This window comes from Palaemon carinicauda, chromosome 18 (assembly GCF_036898095.1).
Source record: "Palaemon carinicauda isolate YSFRI2023 chromosome 18, ASM3689809v2, whole genome shotgun sequence".
Classification (NCBI taxonomy): Eukaryota; Metazoa; Arthropoda; class Malacostraca; order Decapoda; family Palaemonidae; genus Palaemon; species Palaemon carinicauda.
The window spans coordinates 38,263,026-38,284,769 of NC_090742.1; the positions used below are offsets into that span (position 1 = coordinate 38,263,026).

Here is a 21,744-nt window from a genome sequence, read left to right on the forward strand (position 1 = left end):
TTGCCCACCATCCCATTAGTTTGTAGATCGCCTAGCCATCACGCACAGCTTACAACTCGTGAACCACCTGCTCCTTCAGCCTCTCGTAAATTGCCTGCCACACAAGAATTGCTTGCAGTTCGGCAATCGCCTGCTTGTTCAACCTTTCGTAAATCTCCGGCTACGCGAGAATTACTTGCAATCTGACAACCAGCTACTCTTCCATCTTCCTTTCGGAAATCGCCTACTACGAGTGAACTGCTTCCAGCTCGACAATCGCCTGCAGTTGCAGCTGTTCGGAATCGTTTACTCGTCAGCGTCGGGAACATCGATCTCCTACCTGATAGCGTTCACACATGTCTTGTAAACTGTCGTTTTCTCATCAATTGCAGACTTGCCAATTTTCGGCTGTTGACTGGAGCCTTTCCTCCACCGAACGCAAGCTCCATTCACCTCAACGACAAACACGTCGGTCACCGTCAGATTGTAAATGCTCAACGATGCATGAATCGCCTCAGTGTGAATCGTCAGCCCACCTGGTCCAGTGATATGTAAATCGTCGACTCACCACCCATTGACCCCGCAATTTCGTGGCAGCACTCGTCAATGCTTAAACACTCCTGCTTGACAATCATTGTTAGTTCACCAATGTCAGCTTCATGTCAGTGATCGGCAATGCGTTCTGTGATGGCTGGCTTGACCACCACACAAAAACACTAAACTTATCAAACAGTATTCACTTAAGTACCATACTAAGTCCACAAAAGGTGGAATAGTATACAATTTCAATAAGAGTGCAAAGTCAATTCAAGGGGACAAAGAAAATACCACAAAAATATACTTAATTTTAATACACCAGTTTCAGACAGAAATAACACCTGAACCTCAACAATACAATAATTAATGATAAACACTCACTCTTAAACTCCCTGTAAAAGAAAACAATTACACAATTAAAGAAAGGTCATCAACACAAGCATACAAAAAGGGGAGAGGGTCCAGAAAGGAGGAGGCAAACGAAAAGTAAGAATACCCTAACAAATACAATCTAAATATCCCTAACAAATTCCTCAAACACTTCTAGGGGTCTCCTCAAAGAGGACAATAAACTCTCCAGCTGGAGGCTTATTCCAGGTGGCAGAAAACAAGGATCCAAGACAATGGTGTTGAATGCTCCAATAATGCAGACCACCCAGGAGTACAGGTCGTGGGCCCGGCACACAAATATAATGATCAAAATCTTTACCTTGGGGCAGAGAGGTCCCCTTGGCTTTTACTGAACCAAGGGCAGTACACTATATATAGGATAAAAATCCTTAATGCAGAGCGAGGATATCCTAGAAAAGCTAAACAGCTTCACAACGTAGCTCTGCAATGACGATGAATAATATAGATCCAGCAGCAATTATCGTGCCCTTCAAGGTTGGAGGCTCAGAAACACACCAAGGAACCATCCTCCAAAAAGCCCCTCCAAAACTCCATTCACGCAGGAGCGCAGCCACGTAACCCACACCACTTGAAAATATAAAACGGCCGTTAGTCCATTATAAACACTAACATAACCACCAGTGAAAAGACAAACTATTAAAGAAGGAAAAAAATAAGTCTACACTTAACCTTATAACAATAAGTCTATATTTAACCTTATGCATCTATAAAAACTTAAATAATTTATTAATATATAGCAACAATGTTACGCCTCTTCACCCAACCAAAAAAAAAATTCCAAAATATTTTTTGTTTTTAAAGTGATTTGAATTACAACATACAGGCTATCACATATTGAAATATTAAACCAACACTCAAAAATTTGAAATATTAAACCAACACTCAAAAATTTGAAATATTAAACCAACACTCAAAAATAATTATTAAACAAACTGCAAAAACATGACAAACAAAAGGAAAGAGGGTGGCAAGTACCAAGGTTTACAGCTCACAAGGATAGCAATATATAACCAATACTAGAAAAAATCTTAAACCTAATATTAATCACAAGTAAATTTTCCAAAACCAGAAAGCCAAAACATCACCATTCGATAAATAGGTACCCAACCTGAAAATTTCACATCACTCACACCGTTAATAAACTTTAATAAAGAGTCATTCCACTAACAACCGGATTCTGTAAATATAGTCCAAAGGCTATAACCTTTTCCACACTCAATACACTGTTCATTTTCAGGGATACACATCACTCACTATCAATGAATGTTGATCACAAAAACCACTGTCTATTTCAGTGTTATATATCACACTTATCACCATAGTGTCCAATACATATACACACACCAAACGACACAGAGAAGACCACCACAAGACTCCCCTGCGCAAACAGACAAACAAAATCGATGAAGCGTAATTATTAGCCTGAAAATACAGAATAACCAGATTAGTGCCTATCTCCTTTTCTTAACTTATTATAAACCTTATCGTACCTGACACCTCAAAACCTTAGATCACCTAATTAATCAATCATTAGAAAGTACTGGTGATCACCCTCACCTTTTAACCTTAAAGATCCCATATACTATACCCAAAACATTATAGTCTTCTGTAAAGAAACCATGATTAATAAATCTGAAATATACATTTGCTTCTGCTCACTACGTGCCCACTTCAACAGCACACACACCATAATTAGAATGATACAGATACTACTTTTAATAACTGCATAGCCCTCTGTCACTCAACTAATATTCAACGCTGCGAGAGAGAAAATCGGCAACAATATTATCTTTTCCTGGGATGTGGGAAAATTCTAAATTCCACTCTTGCAGCATGAGACTCCACCTCATCAATCTTTGATTTTTATTTTTGTATCTGCTGATGAAGGTCAGGGGATTGTGATCCGTCAAGACCTTAATAGGTGTATCTGAGGAGGAGAGATAAACCTGAAAATGGTTAATAGCAAATACTAAAGCAAGAGTCTCTTTCTCGACAGTGGAATACCTAGGTTGGGTGGAGGACAATTTTTTGAAAAGAATGCGACAGGATGAGAAACTCCCTGCTCGTCATTCTGCAACAACACCGCTCCTACACCAACGTCACTTGCATCCGTGGCAAGAGAAAAAGGAAGGTCAAAATCAGGAGCTCTTAAGACAGGGAAATTAATTAATACTCTTTTTAAATTATCAAAAGCCCTTTGTGTTTCATCAGTCCAGACAAAAGCTACCTTCTTTCTTAAGAGATTAGTCAAAGGATCGGCGATGTCAGAAAAATTTCTAACAAACCTTCGGTAGTACCCACCCAACCCAAGGAATCTTCTGACATCCCTCCTACACTTAGGGATTAACATTTTTTCAATACATTCGATATTTGCTTGCTTAGGAGCAACTTTACCATTACCAACTTCATGACCCAAATATACGACCCTCGCCTTTGCGAATTCACTTTTCTTTAAATTAATTACTAAACCTGCTTTCTTCAAAACCTCAAACAGTGCCCTAATACGTTTTAAATGAGTTTCCCAATCATTACTATAAATAACAATATCATCAATATAAACTACACACCCCTCTAAACCATAGACTAAAGTATTCATTAACCTCTGAAAGGTGGCAGCCGCGTTCTTCATACCAAATGGCATCACTTTACATTGAAACAGTCCCTGGGGTGTTACGAGAGCGGACAGGGCCCTTGCCTGCTTCGAAAGAGGAACCTGCCAATAACCTTTCAGCAAATCGAATTTACTAATGTACTTGGCCTTACCCATACGATCAATACAATCCTCAATTCGTGGTAATGGGTAACAATCAGACTTAAGCACTTCATTCAATTTACGGTAATCAAAACATAACCTGAAATCACCGTCGGGTTTCTTTACCAATACAACAGGTGATGACCAAGGACTTTGACTAGGTTCAATTAGGTCATGTTTTAGCATATAATCAACTTCCTTCGCTACAACCTCATTTTTAAAGGGATACAACCTGTAAGGCGCTCGTTTCACAGGAGTGGCACTACCTACGTCCACGTCATGTTCAAGGACATTAGTCCTTCCCGGTACATCCGAAAATAATTCCTTGTAATTAAATACCAATTTCTTTAAAGACTTTTGTTCTTCATTACTTAAATGAGAAACCATACCAGAAAAATGTTTCAAAGAATTCTTATTATCTGAACGCCATTCACTTCCATGAAAATAATTATCATCAATACTTTCACACTCTGAAAAAGAAAAAAGTTTATCGTTCTCGGAAACTACAGCATTCCCTATGGTTGCCACGGGAATGACTTTCTCCCGTTCTATATAAGCCTTCAACATATTTATGTGACAAAGCTGAAAAGGTTTCCTTCTCTCGGGAGTCTCTACTAAATAATTAACTTCACTAATTTTTTTCAGAATTTTCCAAGGACCTGAAAAAGATGCTTTCAATGGATTTCCAGGAATGGGTAACAAAACCAAAATTTTGTCGCCTACCGCAAAGTCACGTGCTTTAGACCTTCTGTCAAAAAAGTACTTCATTCTCTTTTGGCTACACAATAAATTTTCACCTGTAAATTTCCAAGCCTTTGTTAACTTATCACCTAGATTAGACACATAATCTAATAAATTGATCTCAGGGACGTCTCCCTCCCAGGACTCTCGAACAACATCAAGAGGACCTCGAACACAATGGCCAAACACAAGGCTGAAAGGCGAAAAACCTAAAGACTGACTTGGGACAGAACGAAAAGCAAACAACAAATAAGGTAATTCCTTATCCCATTCAGAACCATTAATCAAACAATATTTCTTTACCATAGATTTCAGGGTTTGATGAAATCTCTCCAGAGCTCCCTGACTTTCTGGATGATATGGAGAAGAGGTCACATGTTTTATATTTAACTCTGCCATTTTATCTCTGAAATACCTGCTAACAAAATTAGAACCACAATCTGATTGAATAATTTTAGGCATCCCAAACCTGGTAAAAAAGTCAATTAGTACATCTACAATTTTAACACTTTTTATCGTACGTAGTGGTATTGCCTCGGGATATCGAGACATCCTATCCATGATGGTCAAAATATATTCATTTACACTACGAGTCCTTGGTAATGGTCCAACAATATCAATAATGACCTCCTGGAATAGGACATAGAGGCGCTTTTGGAATAAGCTGATTAGGTTTACCGACCTTCTGACAAACATCACAGCTATTGACAAACTTCTTTACGTCCGCCTTCAACTTCGGCCAATAATAATTCCTTAACAACTTGCCAGAAGTCTTATGAATGCCAAAATGTCCGGCCAAACCACTTTCATGCGCCAATGATATCAACTCATTCCTGTAAACAAATGGAACCATTATCTGTTTCAAAATTTCATAATCAAAGTTATCAGCCTCCATAGGCCTAGTCAACCTATATAAAATATTAATTATTTTAAATTTGGGACCGGTTATATCAGTCACCTCACCTGACTCAATAGGGAGATCCCGAAAATCCTTTTTCTGAGCTTTGATAAGCTCTTCAATAGTCCAATTCAGTTTGTCCTTCAAAATCCCAAGATCTACAACTACGCTATCACTACGTTCTAAACTACTTAAATCTAGATCAATTATTGACTCTGCAGCGTCAACAACTCTAGCACTAGAACGAGTAACTGCTGCTACTTCACTATCAGGGTTTATCAGTATGGGACAAGTATTATTCTTCAGAGCAACATCATTCCCTATCACAACATCAACATTTTTAACCGGAAATTTATCAACGATGGCCAATTTCAAATTCCCTGCAAAGGAAAGGCAGATTAAATTAAAATTTTCGATGGCATACGATTTTACCGTATCAGGAAAACCAGCCATTAACACAAATTCCCCAGTTTTTGGTACAAAATTGCAAGGTAATGCCTTCCTTAATATCAAAGACTGAGCTGCACCGGTATCACGCAAAATACACACACGTCTTTTTTCGGACGAATTGGCGAAAGAGACACTACCGACGAACAAATATCTGTCAAAACAACCAGGTAGTCATTGATCAGCGGATGTTGTTGGGGTAGGTTCTCTCTCCCTCTCTTCCACACCCATCACTGGCCTAACATTAGCATTGTGTGAGTTTCTAAACGCATAACACATGCTCTTTACGTGCCCCTTCTTATTGCAAAAGAAGCACGTCAATGTTTTCAATTTCTCGGGATTATATATCTTAGGTTTATTATTCCTGTTAGGAGAAAAATTAATATTAGTATTGGCATTGCCCTGATCATTACCTCTATAATTATTTCTAGTAAACATCCCTGCATTATTATTATTATTATTATTGTTAGAATTATTATTCCTACCTACTTTACCCCATCCAGACTTCACAATTTTTGTTACTCCCCCTAACTCACTCTTATGAGACAAATAATACTCATCACTAGCGATGGCTACCTCCTGAATGGTCTCTAGTTTTAACTCTTCGAGGTGAACCTTCAGTTTATCCGGAACACACCTCTTGAACTCCTCCACCAACATTAACTCCTTCAATTTCTCAAAATTTACCACTTCCTTGGACTTGAACCAATCACTAGCATATTGTTCCTTCGATCTTGCAAATTCAATAAAAGTTTGCTCCCTACTTTTTTCTAAGTTCCTGAAGTGTTGCCTATAGGCTTCAGGGACTAACTCATAAGCCTTCAAGACGATAGCCTTCACACACTCATAATCTGATGACAGATCCTCCTCCAGAGTTACATACACCCTCTGAGCTCTTCCAATCAATTTACTTTGTATAAGAGTGGTCCAATACTCTTGGGGCCACTCCAACCTTGCTGCAATCCTCTCAAATGATACAAAAAACTCTGCAATATTGTCTTCCTCAAATTTAGGCACAAATTTGAGAGCCTGCGCTAAATTAATAGCAGGCGTTACTGACCTATTTGGGGAAGGGGGAGAGGAAGAAGAGGAACCTGAGTTTTTCATGGCAATCTCATGCTGCCTCTCCTTTTCTCTTTCCTCCGCCTTAAACTTTTCTATTTCAAACTCCATCTGCCTCAGAGCAATTTGCCTATCCAAAATTTCTACAGACAGCAGTGCTTTATCAGGTTTCACTTGTTCCCCACCAGCCTTTACAGTTTTAACATAATCATAAATGTGCAATAGCAATACACCCTTTCTTATGGACACATCATATTCCAATTTCCAAGTCTTCCCTATTCAACTCTGCAAGCCTTTCTTGCCACCCCTCTCTGCTAAGGAGTTCTAGTACATTAGCCATAATGACCACTATTATTCACACAATACTAAATATAGAAAAAAAAAACCACGAGGAGGTGAAAATATGCTGCCTGAAAAACAACCCCAAGAATTTACTTTGCACATACACCGGTGAATACTTAGGAACGAAAAGATCCTGTCACGGTCGCCATTTTGTGATGGCTGGCTTGACCACCACACAAAAACACTAAACTTATCAAACAGTATTCACTTAAGTACCATACTAAGTCCACAAAAGGTGGAATAGTATACAATTTCAATAAGAGTGCAAAGTTAATTCAAGGGGACAAAGAAAATACCACAAAAATATACTTAATTTTAATACACCAGTTTCAGACAGAAATAACACCTGAACCTCAACAATACAATAATTAATGATAAACACTCACTCTTAAACTCCCTGTAAAAGAAAACAATTACACAATTAAAGAAAGGTCATCAACACAAGTATACAAAAAGGGGAGAGGGTCCAGAAAGGAGGAGGCAAACGAAAAGTAAGAATACCCTAACAAATACAATCTAAATATCCCTAACAAATTCCTCAAACACTTCTAGGGGTCTCCTCAAAGAGGACAATAAACTCTCCAGCTGGAGGCTTATTCCAGGTGGCAGAAAACAAGGATCCAAGACAATGGTGTTGAATGCTCCAATAATGCAGACCACCCAGGAGTACAGGTCGTGGGCCCGGCACACAAATATAATGATCAAAATCTTTACCTTGGGGCAGAGAGGTCCCCTTGGCTTTTACTGAACCAAGGGCAGTACACTATATATAGGATAAAAATCCTTAATGCAGAGCGAGGATATCCTAGAAAAGCTAAACAGCTTCACAACGTAGCTCTGCAATGGCGATGAATAATATAGATCCAGCAGCAATTATCGTGCCCTTCAAGGTTGGAGGCTCAGAAACACACCAAGGAACCATCCTCCAAAAAGCCCCTCCAAAACTCCATTCACGCAGGAGCGCAGCCACGTAACCCACACCACTTGAAAATATAAAACAGCCGTTAGTCCATTATAAACACTAACATAACCACCAGTGAAAAGACAAACTATTAAAGAAGGAAAACAATAAGTCTACACTTAACCTTATAACAATAAGTCTATATTTAACCTTATACATCTATAAAAACTTAAATAATTTATTAATATATAGCAACAATGTTACAGTTCACACCAAGAGATTCCTCGACGTTCACCATCGCGTCAGCGGCCGCCACTCACTCATCATATGACCGCAAAGGTGAATGTCCATGCTCATCCACCCGAGGATCGCCACCTGCAGCCATCGAAGGCGTTGACTGTTGCTTCAAAGAAAGGTAAGGTGGTCACCAACCGTTCACCATCGCCCAATTCCCCTCCCCGCAAACACATAACAGCGTGACCGTCGGGGAAGGAGGAAATTGGCAAGTTTCAGGGGTTTAAGGTACCGAAAGTTCCAGTGCCTAGAAAGGAAACGTCATCATCATTGCCCAAGTCCTCATCATCAGCAATGAAGACTCCTCAGAAGAACCCTTTGGCCTCTATCCCTTCAGGGGAACTGTCAGATAGCGCATCCATGAATAAGCAGCTATGGTTCAGCGCCTTGGTCAGGGCCGTGACTCGAACCTTCGTACCCATGTTTCCTTCGCAACCTGCTGAAGTTCCCGGGGTTTCTCTGGGGACTTCCTCCATTTCGACCAACCCAGGACAATGGACCACGACTGCTTCTCCCCTGAAGAGGAAGAGAGGAGTAAATGATGAACTGCCATCATCCAAGGTCAAGCTGACTCCGTTCAGAGCTCCAAGGTTAGAGGTCTCCCCTGTAGAACCATCATCTCCTCTACTCACCGATGTCTCACCCACCGACTTGAGAGACTCAGAGGGAAAAGTCAGTTTTGAACTCTCCCCTCCCATCACTGACGGAAAGGCCCCAGGAAGAGAAAACCATTTCACCTTCAGTTCCCAGTCCTCTCCTTGCCAAGTAGGTGGCTATACCAAGACCTTTTGTCTTAGAATCTCTGTTTCCCCCGAAAATGGACTCAAAGGATGCTAAGACAGTGCCAGAGTCCTCTTCCAGGAATCAGAGACCCTGGGAGGGCGTCAGCAGCCGAGTCAGCCTTCCCGTTGATGACCGTGACCCTTCCCTAGGTGAGACCTCGGCAGTGGATGACGACGATATCGTTGCCAGCCTAGCTTCAGATGGTGACCAGAGGGAGTCAGAATATGCCTTTTAGCCGATTGTGACCATCATGAGAGTCCTCAACAGCTTATCAGACCCAAAGAGGGTCCCGCGAGAAGGCAAAGACACGGTTCCAGACTGTGTCTTCGACACCCAAAAGCCTCCGAAGTCCAGTGCAGCTTTGCCCTGGTCCCAGGGGTTGAGGACTGCTCTACGTAAGATCGCCTCTCAGCTTGCAGACTACTCTGTGTCATACTGGTCAAGCTCGTTTGCCAAATTTCTCCCACCTTCGGGTGTCAACCAGAGGAGGTACCATAAAGTTCAGGAGGAGGAAAGGAGGAAGTCCAACCAGGACTCCCTCCTTCACAAAGCCTTGACATCACGGCCCTACAGACCTCCAGCCCCTCCAGAGAGAAGATGGCAGCGAAAGAAGAGGTGGTGCCTAAAAAGCCCTTTCCTTAGGCAATCCCCTCTGATTGTCCACCAGTGGGGGGGATACCTATAAAGCTGCTGGTTGAGGTGGATGCAGTTCGGGCCGATCCTTGGACAGTATCCGTGATTCGTTCAGGGTATAGCGTCCCGTTCATCTCATTTCTCCTTCCACTGACCAAGAATCCAGTACAGTACTTGTGATCTCCTTTGCGATGGGATCAGCAAATGGGCAGGCCCTCCGTGCTGAAGTCCAGACCATGTTGGACACATACTTCCAGATCCCAGTCCATCCGTTGTATAGGAAGAGTCTAAGATTCAACATCAACAGCAAAATATACCAGTTCAGGGTGTTGTGCTTCGGCCTTTCCAAAGCACCTCAGGTTTTCACAAGAGTGTTTACCCTGGTGTCGTCCTGGGCACACAAGCTGGGCTTCTGTTTCCTTCATTACCTGGACGATTAGCCGATCCTATGCAGACTCGGTGGCAACCCTTCTTTAGCGCTGAGACAAACCTCAGAGGCTTTGCCAAGATTGGGGATCATGGTAAACCTCGAGAAGTCATTCCTACTCCCCACTCAAAGACTGGTATACCTGGGAATGATATTAGACACCAAACTACACGAGCCTTTCCATCAGACTACATGATAGCGAGGCTAAGGAGGGTGACAAGACCCATTCTCAGAGGAGAAGATCTCACAGCCCAAAAGTGGGTATGTCTTCTCGGACACTTATCGTCCTTGGCCCATCTAGTCCCCAATGGCCGCCCCAGGATTAGATCTCTCCAGTGGCTCCTGGAGTCCAATTGGAATCAGGCCTTCAATTCCCCGGACATTCTGATCCCTATGGGACCAAAGGAAAGGACGGACCTCAGATGGTGGCTGGCAGACAAGAATCTGCTGAAGGGTGCCAATCTTCTCGTCCTCCCACCCAAAAAAAGTGGGGGGCCATGTGCTGCACCACACAGCATCAGGTCTTTGGTCAGAGTCCGAAAAGTACCTTCACTTAAATCTCCTAGAGATGAAGTCTGTATATCTGGCCCTTCAAGAGTTCCACCAGTTCCTGACGGGTCACTCGGTGGTGGTGGTGATAAGCGACGTCACCCCGGTAGTGTCTTACATAAATAAAAAAAAAGCTGGGAGGTACTTTATCGCAGCCCCTATCCCATCTAGTGGCAGAGATACTGAGATGGGTGGAAGTCCACTTGGTCTGACTATCAGCTTGCTTCATTCCCGGCAAGAGGAATGTGCTTGCTGACAATCTGAGCAGAACGTCGCAGATAGTGGGTTCCGAATGGTCTTTGTATCATCTAGTAGCCAAAAAAGTCCTAACTTTGTGGTGTTTGCCAAATGTGGATCTGTTTACAATGGCCCTGAACTTCAGTCCCAGACCCCAAGGCTCTCTGGCAAGATGTATTCCAACAACGGTTGAACAACATCGACGTTTATGCATTCCCTCCATTCTGTCCGATGGGAAGGTTACGTTCCAAGACCAGAACATCGGTCAATCTTTTGATGACCCTCCTAGCTCTGCTATGGCATCACGTAGAATGGTTCCCAGACCTTCTGCTGCTCCTATGGAGCTGCCAAGAGAACTTCCTCCATGACATAATCTACTCAGAAAACCAAATGTCAACTTTTACCACAAGGCAGTAGCTTCGCTACGCGTTCACGCCTGGAGACTATCCAGCATCTCCTCACTCAGAGAGGTTTTTCGTAACAAGTGGCGAAGAGGATATCTGGATGGCTGCGAAAGTCATCAGCTTCACTCTACCAGGTGAAGTGGAATGTCTTCTGTGGTTGGTACCATGGAGGGGGTCTCAATCCACTCAATACTAATATTACAGCAATAGAGGAATTCCTCATGTATTGAGGGAAGAAATGCATCTGTCTGTTTCAGCTGTTAAAGGCTATTGCTCAACCTTGAGCCTCGCCTTTAAACTGAAAGGAATAGGCATTTCTTCATCGCTAGAACTTCCCTCCTCACACGACCTTACCTGTCCTCAGTCAGAGGTGAGATCTCCCCCATGGAACGTGGCTCGAGTTTTTTGGTCCCTAAAAGGATCCCCGTACGAACCAATACAACAGGCAACAGATTGCCTTCTAACTTGGAAGACGGTATTCCTGTTCGCCTTGGCCGCAGCCAAATGAGTTAGTGAACTTCTTGGTCTTTTGTATGACGTTGCCCATTCAAGGGGATGGGGAGAGGTGGGCTTCAACTTTGTCCCTAAGTTTGTTGCCAAGACTCAGAATCTGGGGATTTCGGATCCTAAATTTGATTCCTTCCGGATAACGAGTCTCCGCTCTGTAGCTGGCACCTCAAATCATCTATTACTATGCCCAGTAAGATGTTTGAAGCGCTACCTCAAGAGAACATCAGCAGCTCAGCCCAGAGTGCCCTCACTCTTCATCAGCGTGGGCAGGAACAAGAAGAGGGTCACGAAGAACACAATCTCCGCATGGATTTGCAGGGCCATTGACCTTGCCCTGAATCCCGATCCTTCTCCAGCATGTCGTCCCAGAGCCCACAATATCAGGGGCATAACTACGTCTCTGGCCTTCAAAAAGAACTACTCTGTGACGCAGGTATTGCAAGTGGGCGTGTGGAAATGCCAACCTACGTTCACCACCCTCTACCTGCAAGACGTGACACACAGAAACCTTGATACGTTTTCTATTGGTCCTGTGGTGGCTGCACAACAGCTGGTTTAGTACTTCAAGCTCCTTATTGGACAAGTAGCTGATGCTTGAGGGTATTGGTTACCTGAGGTTTTGTCTGAGTAAATGAAAGGGAATGTGTAGCTCTTTTCCTTTCTTCATCCTCTCCTCTCTTGGGGAAATCAGCATCCTGATGTCAAACCTCTACAAGTAAGCCATTGCTCCCTTGTGTAACCTAGTATTGTCCCAATACTGTTACGTCCCACTACCCTGGCGATGTGGTATTGGGAATGTCTCGATCTCCTCGGTTATTTCTTGCAAGACTCGGAATAACTTTTACTTTGACAGTCACATTGCTAGTATCTCATCACACACAGCTTGCATATGCTGCAGACCATGCTTAGCAGGTTTAGCGAGGTGTTAGGGACTCCTTATTTGTGCACTTACCTACACAATAGGGAGTACCCCGAGTAAGGCCAAAGAGCCAGATTGGCAGGGACGGCCACCCTCCCAATGGGCGAGTCACCCCTATAAAGTGTTGGTTTATATTCCAGTTATGGAACAAATGACAAATTTGGAAGTAATTTGTATTTTTCCTAACGATACAAACCTAGCTATTTATACATACATGCCCGCCAACCCTGTCCCCCGTCGAAGTCCTACCTCCAAGCAAAGTGAAGCACAATCACAGGTGTGTGGGCGAGAGGGGTAGCTAGCTTCCCCCCCCCCCCCCCCCCAGCGCTAACTAGCGGGATGGGTAGTTAACCGTTGCTAAATTCCAATGGCTTGTCCTTTCAGCTTCGCCGAAAAATACCCCTATAAATAGCTAAGGTTTGTATCGTTAGGAAAAATACAAATTATTTCCAAATTTGTCATTTCAACTTAAATTTTACCAAATGAAGCTTCTATCCCACCCACAGTAAAAGGCATTTTGGTTTCTTTGCATATTGTTTTATCGGTATTTTATATGAATATTTTGTACATTTTAAAGACAAGACAGCGAGACTTTTTATGTAGATAACAAACATGCGTTCCTTAGAGCGAACAAGGATTTTAGAACTAGATAGGGGCAAAATAGGTTAACAAAGCACAGAAAACACACGTGTGAGCGAGTTATGATAGAATAACGGTTGAGAGTTATATTGCCAGAAAAAAAGGAAAATTTGTATCCTAGAATTACTCGTAGTACAAAACAGAAAATCTTCTGCCATCAAAGCATTCGTAGAACATCTTAAAAAACACGCGTAGAAGGCTAACACAAACATCTAAAAAATATTCCTGTCTAATGGAATAGGCAATACCCATTTATTCCAGACTTTCATGGTACACCTCGGATTTATAAATTTGTAATGTGAATTGAGAATTATCGATTCAAAATGATCATTAGGAAGGCAAATGAATCTCAGAAAGAGACAGTCCTGACTTCATAATCCACCTGTTCTTTACAGATAATATGCCGTCTACATCTTACCCCACGCCTGCAAGGCCTTAAGTTAAGAAATATTTCAAATAAATGACCTCAGAGGTGTGTTGAATAGTATGATCTTTACTCTCAAAGATTATACGTAAAGTTCATGATCTTTTTTTTTAGTTATACCACTGACCCACGTAGCTTTTATTATCATGATATGGTTGGGCTCTCACATCTCTATCCTGCAAAATAGAGTAACGAAATATTGACACGTGTAGTTTTGACTTGAATAGTGGTTTAGCAGTTATTAAAATCAAGACAAAAGTCTTTTGCATTGTGTGCATTTGAAGAATCTGTATTTTAACTAAAAATTTAATTAGTTTTCAAGTAAGTAGCCACCAGAATGTGTTCTTTATTTCACCTTCTATGTTGTGTATTATGCACTTAAAAATTTGTCTGAACCTGCTCACGAGTAGTGCTAGGAGTCACAGACACTATATGCATACACAAATTACATGCGAGTCCGTGTATATAGGCTACACATAAACGCTCGGAAACTCACACGACATGCATGGTGCATGATTATGGATATGCATACTGTACACATATTGTATGTATATAGATCTCTGTCATGTGTTACTCGTGTTAAGTCCTGACTCGTCTTTGTTTTGGCAGTGTCAAATACTGTATGCATTTTTGATGGATTTGAAATAAAACAAAAACAATATTTATATTAATGACTGCACGTTACACAAAGGTGCTGATTGTCATTTAAATCTTTCAGAAAATTATAATTTTTAAATATTTAGCAGTATTAAAAGTTTCGATAGATTATCATAATTAAAGAAATTAACGTATATGGGAAGTGCTTTTTATCTTATTGTGTCAAATTTGGATATTTAAAAAAAATGACGAAGATAAATTGTTATAGTTTTCTAAGCTGTTGTATGATTCGGGTTTTCTTTTTTTTTTTTTTTTCGTTTTACATCTTATTCCCTTCACTTTATCATTTTTATATATATGATTTGAGGTCAATAAAAATTTGTAAATTTCCCATTCGAAAAATATGGCTCCCTAGAAAAGCCAACGAACATACCCTCACCATGTCTGAACAAATATATGAGAATCCTGCTTATATGAAAGCCTACACGGTCATTAGTTAAGTTTTAACATTCTAATGGGATTGTTACGATTATTAGAGACTATAAACAAATTACCTTTTTTAATTAAGTTTATTCTCGTAAATGTGTCCAGTTTGATGTCTTTCAAATTCGAAAAATGTACTGTATATTGTACAGTATTTCGGAAGTTTAATTCGTTTTTACATGATCATTTTTTTTCTAAAGAATGGGCATCTCTCTCTCTCTCTCTCTCTCTCTCTCTCTCTCTCTCTCTCTCTCTCTCTCTCTCTCTCTCTCTCATTCTTTACCTTTTTACGTTTACATATGACTGACTCTGGTGATGGTTATATGACCTAGCGTAAAAATTTATCAAATAAGTCTTTTATCAATGATTTTATTCTCAATTTTTAACAAACATTGAATTTTGTCGTCAAAGGCCAATGTTGTCGTGATACCAAGTCTATGAATAAACAAATCAACAATTAAACCTTCACCCCCACCCACAGTTCTATGAGTCTTTATTTATATATTTGTTTTCGAGAAAAACAAGTGTCTGCCCTTCTGCGAGGCAACAAAGTCTGATGAATGACAAAGACCATATTATTATAGCTACGCTTGAACATTATCAAGGTAACCAGCAACCAGCATTAATTCCATATGGTCTTTATTAATTACCAAATGGCATTGTACTCTCGGAATTCATTTTAAAGCCATTTATCCAATAACGAATCACTTCCTCAATAGGTAGTCTACCATAAAATCATCATAATAATGTAGTTGTGGGTTACAGAATTCTGATCAGTTGAGATTAGATCATATGAGGACTGATAATCGAGGTTAGATCAGTTGAAGTCTGATCAGTTGATGTCTGATCAGTAGGTCTGATAAATTGAGTTTTGATCAATAGGTTTGGATAGTAGAGGTCTGATCAGTTGAGATTAGATCACATTCGCTAAGGGTAGGATGGAGGTCTGACAAGTTGAGGCTGGATCAGTTGAGATCTGATAAGTTTAAATTAGATCATTTTAAGTCTGATCGTTGGAAATCTCATATGTGAATCTCTTAAGTTTGATTATTTGAGGTCTGTCAAGTTGAAGTCTGATAAGTTGAAGTCCAATTAGTTGTAGTCTGATTAGTTGAAGTCTATTGATAACCTGAAATATGAGAAGTTGAGGAATGGCAAGTTGAACGCCCATAATTTGATGTTTGATAAGCTGAGGTCTGGTGATTACAGAAGTCTGATGAGTTGAAGTCTAACAAGTTGATGTTTTATAAATAACGAAACAAAGAAGGGAAAAGTAACGTTTTTTTATAACTGTTATTGATATTCGAATATTTTAACCAGTTATATGCTAGTCCGCCATATGAGTGGTCATTACGACTTATTACTAAATTAGATCAAACTAATATGTCTATATTTTAAACAAGAAGCATTTAATCTATAATTTGGGACATGGATTATAAAAATTAAAGATAAATTACCTAATAGAATTCCATCACAGGCTAAAATAAGGCAGTATGAAAGCAACACTCAGGTAAGTTATTTTTTAGCTATCATATCCATGTAACAGAAATGATATCTGGTCCTTACTTTCGTGGAAGTAAGAGTTTAAGGCCTTATGAAAAGAGGTGTTGACCTGCCAACCCTCTGCTTTCTCGGATGAAAGGAAATGTAACATGGTATCTGAAAATACAAAAACACCAACTTTGGAGTCTCAGAAAGTCCCAGTTTGTGGGACTTCCCAAAATTCAATAGCGGATGGTAAGGGAACAGGTAACTAAGGATAAGTTGCGTTATTGCATGTAAAATATGTATCAAATGTAGCAGTGTTGAGTGCATGCAATACTTTAAGTGACAGTAATATCGTAGAAGTGTCACAAGAACAAAATGAGCATAGAATATAATTGATTGATTTCTGACTCTTTAATGAGGAGTCAAAATAGACAATGAATGTGGAAAAAATGACGAGAACTAATGCAAATAATAGACAAGTAAACGAAGTATTTCTATCAAATTAATCCAAAGTAAATTAATAGAATCTAAGAAGTAAACTAGACGTAAAAACAACTCTCAGAATAAAGATGAGACGGTTAAATCCCATGACACCCTTAATTTAATGAACGAAACACATACAAAGAAATTTAAACACTACTTGACACACTTATGAAAAACAGAAATGATTGTAGGTACCCAAGATTCAGATGTACTTGAATCCACCACCCTAATTTACGACCACCACAAGAGCGGATTTTTTCCTTACGGAAATATTTCCACTCGTTAGGGGGCATGTCTTCACACAAGAAGATTTTCCCCGAGCGGCCTCGTAATTTCTATAACCTCTACACTGGAACCGCGCAGATTAGCAGTGCACGCAGCTAGTTTTAGTGGACAACTTGCAAAGGACCTCACTGATCTTCGTTGAATTCTCCTCTTTGTGGACAAAGCTGCGGGGTATCAATCCGCTCGTGTGAAGGGAGCCTAATGATGCCAAATATTAGTAAATAGACATGCAATGTTGAAAACGCTGCTTCTCGTCTTGACTTAACATATTAAAGGTAAATGCTGCACAATTTGGCTGTTCCGCACCTTAACGTAACGACAGCGTAGGGTTATATGCTATCACAATGACAACCTTCTGGATGCACAAAAAAAAAAAGAACATGGGATTTTACTTTACATAATGTGGTGTAAAAAATACTATTCATCCTCAGAGGACTTACAATAAATAAATTGTTGACTTTTCCATGATTCATAAAAGAAAGAAAAAAAAAACTTTGCTTGGACCCTATTCACATGGTATTTCAATAGGGAGTAAATATTAATAAAGTCGAATTTCAGTGACATTGCATGACCTAGAGAACTACTCTGCGGGTTATATGAATGAAAGTAAACTGTTGTATTAACAATTATTATTTGCAAGAAAACAATTAGACTCAGTTTTCTTTGTAAAAGGACTATATATAATTTTTTAATGTATAAAATATGCTTAAGGAAAACATGATTTGTATCAATTCTGTAGGGTCAATTGTATTACACGATGCAGCGTTGTTCTACATTTTGTTGCTAAATGTATGTATGATCTGTTCCTCTATCAAAGATAGGAATAAGTTTTTGGATTAGCTAAAGGGATTAGAACCATAGAGAGAGTAATTGGTGTATTAGATAACTCAAGAAGATCCAGTGTAAATATCGATAACTCTAATTTTCGTCTAACTCGTGCAACAATGGCTAAAGAGAGTGAACATTACGTTTTGTTTTCCCTACTTTACGACAATTGATATTTCGCCGTCCTACAGAATGGATGTAACAGCCTTACAAGGAGCTGAAATTTGTTAAGCATGAACAACTATGGTGATTTTGAAGACTTCAAAATTATGTATATAATACATCTTTGACGATGTGAAGAAATATTAAAAAAGACCAAATTAATTAAAGAATGTGAAATTAACAATTATAACAGAGGAAAAGAAAAAAATTTCATTCATAATAAGGAATGAATAAAAAATAAGTTATCGAATCATTCATAGAAAACGTTCCCAAAATTCATTACCACCAACATTACGAATATACATATTCTTCACATGCCAAATATAGGACGGTTCGCATGTTGAATTTTCACTGTATTGATATGGGTTGATTTTTTTTTTTATTCTAAATAAGACCGTTCATGAATTGCATGCTAACTTTTAAAACTTATGAGAGGAATAGAAAAAAAAGACTAATGAAGCCCAAGACGGTGATTTAAGAAGACAGAAGAGAAGACTTGAGCAGCTGACCACAAAGAAAGTGTGACCAAAGTCAAAACGAAGACAAATAAGAAGGAAAAGAAGAGCATTTTATTTATGCTACTTTCCTCATTTAAATGCGAAGAATAACAACGCTGGGAACTTCAGTAAGATATATTGATATACTTAATGGGTTTTTTCAAGGGCAATACCCTGGCCATAATTGGGTTATGTATGAAAAGCCATCAATGAATATGCAGAATGTCAATTAGGATAAAATTAAAACCATATTATTTTATTTCAAAAGATCTTTTTTAAAGAATATCTACTTGATTTATACAATTTAGCACAATTCTGTTTTATTCCAAATCTAGTTTGCATATTATTAATCTAAATGGTTTATTATATAAAATAATAAATGAAAAGAAAGTACACAGAATAGTTATGCAGTTCTTCCTGTTATTTTCTTAAGATTTACTGTGCTGAATTATAAATAATTTAATCTAGAATTAAGTCCTTTTCAGTTTAAAATATCCCCTTCAAGAAAGGTATCTCGCACAAAACTAGGATTTATCTATGCCTTTTCAATATTGAATTAGTTTCTTTCAATTCTTAATCTTTTACTTTGATATTTTTCAGTATTATTTCACAGCTGAGTGTAGACTGGGGAAAAGGCAAATTAGATTAAGTTCTTATCTAATAGTTGAATACGGCAGTTATCCAGAATAAGTAAAAACAGTCTGGGAGATCAGTCAGTAATTTGATATTGTGGCCCATTGGTTTCGATGAGACATAAACTTCAGATATTTATATGAAAACATAATTCTTCAGGGTAAAAAAAAAATCTAAATTTCTCTTTGCTTTTATATCAGACGTCGTTAAACCTAAATTTCAAAAGGGCATAAATAAGTTCTACTTTATTTCTTAACCAAGCACAATACAATGCAAGCAAATAAATATATAATTAATACATATTCTTATTTAGGAAAACTGCTTTATTCAACTTCCACTCTCTAACAATTTTATTTTCTTTCTTTCTCATCTCGGCAGTCATGGAGGTCGAGCTTCGGGTGCCCAAGGAAATGATGCAGCAATTTGCACGCCCTTAGATGAAACAAAGGAACCCTCACGCCCACGGGTGTTCTTAAATCACTTCCGTTTTTATACGTGTTCCTAAAAAAAGGATAATGTTTAATAACATTCGCCTTTCATACTTACATAAATAGATATTATTGTTATTATCATCATTTTTATTGTTCGTTGTGTTTTCGGAATGTTTTACAGACATTTCAAGGCACCCTTTAGTTCATATAAGCGTAAATATTTGTTAATGCATTATAAATGAATATGAAAATATATGTATACATATCATCGTAAATATATGCTATATATTTTATCTAAATGTATGAAAACATATATGAACACTGATCCATACAAGCACACACAGACACATTATATATATATATATATATATATATATATATATATATATATATATATATATATATATATATATATATATATATATATATATATATAAGGTGCGTGTACATTATATGAGTGAATTCAACTTTTATCCTATTTGCAAAGGGATATAGTTACTAATCCCATGTACATACTACTTCATAGTCGTCTTTTTAATCTCTCTCTCTCTCTCTCTCTCTCTCTCTCTCTCTCTCTCTCTCTCTCTCTCTCTCTCTCTCTCTCTCTCTCTCTCTCTCTCTCTCTCATCACAGGCAGTCTTTCATAATTTATTTGCTTTTTCTACTTCAAGACCACGTAACTCTCTTTTCTTAATGCTTTTTCATTTTCATTTTTTCTTTTGCACAGCTAAGAGATATTTGGTCTTTAGCCTTACTAGAAATATAGTAGATCAATTGAACAGATTAACGTGTATTACAGTGTACTATTGTTTTCTGTAGCCCCTTCCTAATGCTGTTCATTACCTCTTTACTGTGTACAAAGAAGAAGAAGAATTGCAGTAGGATGTAAAGGAGAGTGAGTAAACGTAACATTGCTACAAATAATTTTCTTGTTTTTTTTTCTGTTTCTAACATTTCTGTTTAGAATTTAGAATGTTATTGTAATCTTTCGCACGTAAACCATTAGAAAAGGGTGTTTGAATTTCATGTCAAAAGCTAAAATCTTGCATGTGTCTTCCCATACTTTCACCTGGACATTAACACCAGTATCCTCGACGGATCATCTACTATAATCATTACTCTGCTCTCGTATACAACTCTTTATAATAAAAAATCAAATTTGGGTGCTCACTTAGGCTTAATATGTATGAGATTTTGTAATCCACTTTGTAACCACAGATATTCACTATAAATTTCCTTATAAAACGGGAAAACTTTTGTACCATGGGAACAATGTTTATCAATAAAAGGACATATGTACACAATTTAATTACATTTTTTTTTCATAATATCCTCTTGATAAGAGCTTTCAAGTGAGAGTAATTGTGAGAAAATGTATTATAAAGTTTAAACATGTGTACGTGAAAATGATTACTATTTGTCGTCGGGTGTTCAAAAAAGCTGTGAAGAGTCTTACTGAGAATATCCATCACAGAAGACAGTCATTCCTTTCAAGAGGATAACATCCTACTGAAAAAAAAAAGGTGAGTAAAACAGAAATTATTAACTAAATATGTTGGCCAATTAGCATGACTGGTAAATGCAGGCTTCTAAAGAGAGGTCAAAAGATTATAAGTCACGAAACGATTACTTTGTCTAAAGCAGGTAGCAGCGGGGGTGACATAATCTAAACACAGAAACCGTTATCCGTTGGAACTAAAGTGAGACTAGGTAGGCAGGCCTAATTAAGAATAAGAGAGGAGAGTGTCAAATTGTTCTGTATCAGCGGACGTTGAATTTTCATTTTCATGTTGTTGGAAGCTCCCAAATCAGAGGAAGACCTCATTCAGACAACGTAAAAGGAATTGATTAGGCCTAAGGCTGGTAAATTAGAGAATGACAAGGGTTAAGAAAGACAATAACGAAAAGTGCAATATTAATCACCATATTTCTGGTCTACATTTAGTTGTAATTTTCGCTCTGTGAAATATG

General features: G+C 38.7%; 1 protein-coding gene across 5 annotated transcripts in view; it reads left to right on the forward strand.

Annotated features, from left to right (window-relative positions):
* LOC137657050 (glutamate receptor ionotropic, kainate 2-like) overlaps positions 1 to 20,113 on the forward strand; it is a 229,407-nt gene extending 209,294 nt beyond the window's left edge. For 4 of the 5 annotated variants that reach the window (XM_068391412.1, XM_068391413.1, XM_068391411.1 and 1 more), the window contains one exon: positions 19,721 to 20,113. In XM_068391412.1, coding sequence (XP_068247513.1) covers positions 19,721 to 19,779 — 59 coding nt within the window. In that variant the 3' untranslated portion in view covers positions 19,780 to 20,113. Of the gene's footprint in view, positions 1 to 13,860; positions 14,217 to 19,720 lie in introns of those variants that run through there. The other variant, XM_068391414.1, reaches the window with a different exon arrangement.
* Positions 20,114 to 21,744: the final 1,631 nt, after the last annotated feature.